General features: G+C 44.9%; 1 protein-coding gene across 1 annotated transcript in view; it reads left to right on the top strand.

Moving 5' to 3' along the window:
- Positions 1–415: 415 nt before the first annotated feature.
- LOC124799273 overlaps positions 416–7,174 on the top strand; it is an 82,923-nt gene continuing 76,164 nt past the window's right edge. Inside the window, exon 1 of the mRNA XM_047262838.1 lies at positions 416–534. Coding sequence (XP_047118794.1) covers positions 450–534 — 85 coding nt within the window. The 5' untranslated portion in view covers positions 416–449. The remainder of the gene's footprint in view (positions 535–7,174) is intronic.

Raw genomic sequence — 7,174 nt, 5'->3', positions numbered from 1 at the left:
TCATATTCGTGGTGTAGCAATTTTAATGGCCAATAGTGTAAGATCGTATCTCTTAACGAGTATATTATGAGAGCATTTTAAATTTTTAATAGCGATCAATAATTACATGAAATAATGAAAATCAACCTGCAGCTGTGACCGTCCACGGTTTAGCCGTTTAGCAGTACAGATGCTGGCTGCGGGTCAGAAGGAGACGTGACTTCGGAACTGGTTGCTCTTCGGAAGTACAAGGCCGCGACGCTAACGCTGGTTTCCTCGTAGGACAGGAAGAGGAAGACGCGTCACCGTCCGGGACTGCTCGCCATAGCCCGTTCGCCGGCCTTCCTGGAACAGGCACCGCTGAATGGGCGGCCGTCGCTTTTCCTCATTGCTCAGTGCGCAGCAGCGGCTGCTGCAGCAGTAGCAGTAGGAATAGCAGTGTTGCAGCAGGCTCGGCGGCGGTGCACACCATGTCGCAGGATGGGCGCCTCTGCGATTTGACGGGGCTTCTGCTGCTACTCCTGCTCTGCCGGCAGCCTGCCAGCGTCGCCTGTCGTAAGTCCGTGCAGCGTGGCAGCGTGTCTGTGTGTGACAGAGAGAGAGAGAGAAAGAAGTGCTTTTTCCTGGAGGGGACTAAAGAATTTGCTTCTCGAACCAACCGATGTGTTTGTGAGTTTCGATGTGGTCTCTTTGTTCACGAGCAACGGCCTTGCCGCAGTGGATACACCGGTTGCCGTGAGATCACCGAAGTTAAGCGCTGTCGGGCGTGGTCGGCACTTGGATGGGTGACCATCCAGGCCGCTATGCGCTGTTGCCATTTTTCGGGGTGCACTCAGCCTCGTGATGCCAATTGAGGAGCTACTGGACCGAATAGTAGCGGCTTCGGTCAAGAATACCATCATAATGACCGGGAGAGCGGGTTGCTGACCACACGCCCCTCCTATTCGCATCCTCCTCTGAGGATGACACGGCGGTCCGATGGTCCCGGTAGGCCACTCGTGGCCTGAAGACGGAGTGCTGAGTGCTTTTTTTTCGGACGAGTACTTCTGGTGGATGCAAGACAATTCATAGAAGCTAAGCTGGAGGAAGACACTTTTTTTTTTTAAGTCATCAGTCTTCTAACTGCTTTGATGCTGCCCCGCCACTATTTCCTCTCCTGTGCCAACCTCTTCATCTCAGAGCAGCACTTGCAGCCCACATTCTCAATTATTTGCTGGATGTATTCCGACTCTGACTTCCTCTACAGTTTTCACCAGCTACAGATCCCTCTATTACCATGGAAGTTACTCCCTGGTATCTTAACACATATCGTACCATCCTGGCCTTCTTCTTCACAGTGTTTTCCGTAAGTTACTCTCCTCATCGAATCTGCGGAGAACCTCCTCATTCCTTACCTTGTCAGACCACTTAATTTTCAACAGTCGTCTGTAGCACCACACATCAAATGCTCGCCGCGCGGGATTAGCCGAGCGGTCAGGGGCACTGCAGTCATGGTCTGCGCGGCTGGTCCCGGCGGAGGTTCGAGTCCTCCCTTGGGCATGGGTGTGTGTGTTTGTCCTTAGGATAATTTAGGTTAAGTAGTGTGTAAGCTTAAGGACTGATGACCCTAGCAGTTAAGTCCCATAAGATTTCACACATATTTGAACATTTGAACCTCAAATGCTTCGATTCTCTTCTTTTCTGGTTTCTCCACAGTCCATGTATCACTACCATGTGCTCCAAACGTACATTTCGAGAAATCTCTGTCACAAATTAAGGCCTATATTTGACACTAGTAGACACCTCTTCGCCAGGAGAGCTCTTTTTGCCGGTCATTGTCTGCTTTTTATGTCCTCCTTGTTCCATCCGTGATGGGTTATTATGTTGTCTACGTAGCAGAATTCCTTAACTTCGTCTACTTTGTCATCATCAATCATGATGTTAAGTTCCTTGCGGTTTCATTTCTGCTACTTCTCATTAATTTCGTCTTTCTTCGACTTACTCTCAATCTACATTCTGTACTCATTAGACTCTTCTTTCTATACAGCAGGTCGTGTAATTCTTCTTCACTTTCACTGAAGGTTAGCAATGTCACAGCGAATCTTATAATTGATATCCTTTCCCTTAGAATTTTAATCCTACTCTTGAAACTTTCTTTTATATCCGTCACTGCCTCTTCGGTGTATAGGTCGAAGAGTAAGGGCGAAGGACTGCATCCTGCCTTATACCCTTTTTAATCCGAGCGCTTCGTTGTTGGTCTTCTGCTCTTATTGATCCCTCTTGGCTCTTGTACATATTGTATATTACCCAAGTTTTCCGATAGTTTCCCCTTATTCTTCTCAGAATTTAGAACATCGCGAACCATTTGACATCGTCGAACGATTTTTCAAGGTTGAGAAATCCTATCAACGTGACATCTTACATATTTTCAAACATGTGCTTACGTCTAATCAATTTCTGTTTAACGAAGAATATTTTGAGTAAACTGACCATGCTGCTATGGCTAGCACTTTGTCTCCCTCATCCGGCTGGAGTGGCCGTGCGGTTCTAGGCGCTACAGTCTGGAGCCGAGCGACCGCTAAGGTCGCAGGTTCGAATCCTGCCTCGGGCATGGATGTGTGTGATGTCCTTAGGTTAGTTCGGTTTAATTAGTTCTAAGTTCTAGGCGACTGATGACCTCAGAAGTTAAGTCGCATAGCGCTCAAAGCCATTTGAACCATTTTTTTGTCTACCTCAGCCACGCGGAGTGGCCGCGCGGCTTAAGGCGCCATGTCACGGATTGCTCAGGCCCTCCCGCCGGATGTTCAAGTCCTCCCTTGGGCATCGGTGTGTGTGTCGTTCTTGGCATAAGTTAGTTTAAGTGGTGTGTGAGTCTAAGGACCGATGACCTCAGCAGTTTGGTCCCTTAGGAATTCACACACATTTGAACATTTTTGTCTCCCTCAGTAGTTAACTTTTTTTTGTGGAAGTCTTCGAGGACATAGCACTTCATTCGGTGGTTTTGAAACCTAATTTTTTCTGGAGATATATGACGACTCCTTTGTGGTACGGCCACATGGGGCAGCAACACTACCTTCATTTCTGGATCTTAATTCCTTTGAGCATTTGCTTCACCATGGAAGTGGAAAAAAATGGAGACCTCTCAGTTTTAGATGACATGATACGTAGAAAGGAAGATGGTCCCTTGGGTCACAGTGTGTTCCGTAAACCAAACAACTGTGACCTATATCTACGATAGGCTTGGCTTATCAGACGTCCCAGTTTTGCCACGATAGTCACGATTTTCACATAAATGTGCTGGTGTCCCGAGAAAATCGATCGGGACACATAATTGTCCTGGTTTTTAATCGAGAAGCAAAATACTTGTAATAACATTTCCCACGTAGTTAAATATTAGTGAAAACAAGTTTCCTAGAAACAGAACGTTAACATTATCCTCAACTCGTCTTATGCCTGAGGATAGAGTAAGAGATATGATGAAAAATAAGCAGGCTTTACCTACCCTCGCCTCTAATTTTCCGAGCTTCCACTTTATGGCTCTCGAGAGAAGTAAAAAGAAAACCAAAGGAAGTAAAAAGGAGAATCACTTAAACGATTTCTCCTAATGGGCCTGAAGAATGTGAGCGGTGAGGCGTGTGTTAGCAGTGCTTTGGTATGTATGCGCGCTTGCCCTAACAATGTGCAGCCATACGAAATCTTAAATTTTAGTATGAAATGTATAGTTTGCATCTGATAATTGATTAGTAATATTACAGTTTTTAGGATTAACAAATTGTAGCTAAGTAGCTAGTGAGTGACTAAGCATTGCAGAAAATATATCCAGGCTATCACCGTAAAAAACGTACGAGTATACTGCCGGCCTTCCTTATTTCTGAAGAAAAGAATTTTGTTTATGTGTGAGGTAACTAGGTGCTCCTTTCCAGTTCACGAAATGAAGATACGTTTTTGCTATGGCTTTTTCAGCTGCTGCTTCGTCATAGGGCTATTATCGATTTCGAAATATCAGGATAACTCACAAGAAAAGTAAGAGTAAGTGTAGTTATGAAGTTAGATATAAAGTGTCAATACAAGTGTCCCGGTTTTTTCTCTTTGAAATCTCGCCAGCCTAATCTACGAGATGCGAGCTGCCATCACCCATCCAGTCGCAGTTGTGTGTTACGGACTCTCGTTCAAAAAACTAGAGTTATCTCATATTGCTGGCCGGTGTGGCTGTGCAGTTCTAGGCGCTTCAGTCTGGAACCGCGTGACCGCTACGGTCGCAGGTTCGAATCCTGCCTCGGGCATGGATGTGTGTGATGTCCTTAGGTTAGTTAGGTTTAAGTAATTCTAAGTTCTAGGGGACTGATGACCTTAGATGTTAAGTCCCATAGTGCTCAGAGCCATTTGAACCATTTTTGTACTTGACCTGTAATTAACTAGGCACACTACTCTAAACACGCTCTACACTAGTACCTCACTTTCACCTTTGTTTCCATTTTATGTCGAATAAGATATCTTCCAAATACATTCTGTCTAGCTCCCGCCAACTGTCAACTCGTTCTGGAAATGAGCTTTGATAATGCCAGTGGAATGTGTTCTGGTATGGTCATTGACTTACATTACGGAGACTGCACTTTACTGTATTACTGCTTATCAGCAGAGCTTATGCATTTTAACCCTGTGTTTGTCGATAACGGGTACGCTGACAAGCAGATTCAAAATGCATTTGAACCAGCACACACTAAATCTCAAGGATAGCCAGAAGAAACTGAGATATCCATGAGGATGGTTTTTCTACCTTATCTTAGTGGCGCGTCCCTTAAAATCGGCAACATTTTCAACAAACATCAAACAAAGTGTATCTTCCACCCTCCAGAGCGAGTACAAGCGATGTGGGGATCTCTTAAAGACAGATGGACTGTGACAACGGATAGGAGGCGCTAGATGGGAATGTGGGTCAACTGAGAGGCGTGCCAAGATACTCCGCGCTGTTTGCTATAAACACTGTGTCCGCGTGGAGCAGTGTTTAACACAATTGCCCAGTAAGCAGGAGATCCCGGGTTCGAATCCACGTTCGGCACACATTTTCACTCGTTGCCATTGATTCTGCGTAAAGTCCCGATGCAGCTGACATCAATAGTCCCTTCCCTTCCCTTTCCTTTGTCCCCGCTCCCGCCCCCCACCTTCAGTTTATATAACATTTACTCTATCTTAACTGTGAATTCGTGTTCATGTAACTCTTAAGGGCTACCTAGGTCTCTCATGAGAGAAATCATATACTGACCAGAAGTGTCACAGTATTGAAGATAGACGTGCTGAATGTAGACACCACACCTGATTAGGTCAGCCAGGAAAGTCTGCTGCTCCTGAACACTGTCTCGACATGGGACATAGCATCAACTACGGAGAGACAAAGATCCTCTTGTCCACCTTCAGGTACTGGGACTCCATCATCGAAGTTGCACAATGCATGTCTGATCTGTCTTTCACTATAAACATCGTGGTGAAAACTGGATTTGAGGTGGGCTAACTCAGCTGACAAACTTAAATTCACAGAAAACAGACTCAAAGTGTCCCACACAGGTAATGGGTCAAAGTGTTAGTTCCATAACGTTTATCAATACCATTTCCTGTAAAAACTTGAAAGTTCCCCAATGGTCTTCAGGTAGCCAGAGGTCGTTACCCTTTCAAGTATAAAAACAGGTTATCCTCCAGTCTTGACAACCAATACCAGCTTACTATGCATAATCCCCAATATTTCTTTTAGCTTGCCTCCTGTAGATTGCTGGTATCGGCTTTTCCCCACTATACAACTCCATCCACAATTTAGGCCAATATCAATAATAAAGAATATCACAATAAATTGCACTCAAACACAGATCAAAAGTATATCAAATGCTGCACAGGGTGTTAAAAACTTCAGTGCCCATACTAACAGAGATAATACAGGAGACAGAAACAAATATATTTTGTAAATAAACCATGTGTCTGAAGCCCATAGTGCACGAGCACTGAGCATGCTTAGGTAACACATAAGAGAAGCAGGTAAAACTCGTTGTGTTTAATGGTGTTTCACCAAATTTTAGTCTGAGATACGTTGTGTGCTGTGATGCCATGCTCTTTGACACTAAGTCAGTAAACAGTGGGTAGCACTGGTGCCTGCAGGACAGTATGGAGAGGGCCAGCACACTGTCCTGCAAGATCACCAGATCCCACCCCATTAACACTGTCCTGCAAGATCACCAGATCCCACCCCATTAACACTGCCCTGCAAGATCATCAGATTCCACCCCATTAACACTGTCCTGCAACAAGATCACCAGATCCCACCCCATTAACACTGTCCTGCAAGATCACCAGATCCCACCCCATTAACACTGTCCTGCAAGATCACCAGATCCCACCCCATTAACACTGTCCTGCAACAAGGTCACCAGATCCCACCCCATCAACACTGTCCTCCAAGATCACCAGATCTCACCCCATTAACACTGTCCTGCAAGACCACTAGACCTGGCTCCATTAGGCTTCTTTCTCTGGAGCTGCATGCAAGTGGAGGTGTATTGTTACGCTGTTGACTGGGAGGCGGAATTGGTTGCAAGAATTCTTGCAGCAGCCACACAAATACAGAACACACCATGCATTTTATACCAAACACTAGACGCCCGCTACGTCGATACCAGCTCTGTATAGAGATTAATAGTGCTCACTTTCACTATTTATTGTAATGTAATAGTGATCGACACAATGAAGCAATGAAAAACATTTAACACCATTTTACTCTGAATCACACACAACAATAACCTCCTGCATGGTCAGTACTCCAACAGTATGCTTTCCCGGCACATGATTGCTTTACGAAATACGTTTGTTTTTGTGCCCGTGATCATCACTGTCAGTTTGGGCATGCAATTTTTGACCACCCAGTGTATTTGAAATGGGTAGTTTCTTATAAAACATTACGTTAACGTAAGTATTTTTGTTGCTAACCTAGGACAAAAACAATTTGCACATTTTTAATGTTACTTAAGATTGTGGAAGTTTAGAAGTAGTGAGATCTAGATTTGTATGCTGTGTGTGTGCATTAAATGCTTGTAAGTATGAGTTGGTGGAATTTCCACCACAGCTGCTCGTAGCAACAGTTCCGTCTATACTCCAGCGAAGATGTGCCGGTGGCTGAGGCTAACTCCTAAAGTCCAGCTCAGCTTAGCTGCCCATCTATCTGTGACAGCCATTA

This window comes from Schistocerca piceifrons, chromosome 5, assembly GCF_021461385.2.
Source record: "Schistocerca piceifrons isolate TAMUIC-IGC-003096 chromosome 5, iqSchPice1.1, whole genome shotgun sequence".
NCBI lineage: Eukaryota > Metazoa > Arthropoda > Insecta > Orthoptera > Acrididae > Schistocerca > Schistocerca piceifrons.
The sequence above is the reverse complement of the archived record's forward strand: the minus strand, read 5'-3'. Positions and strand labels throughout refer to the sequence as shown.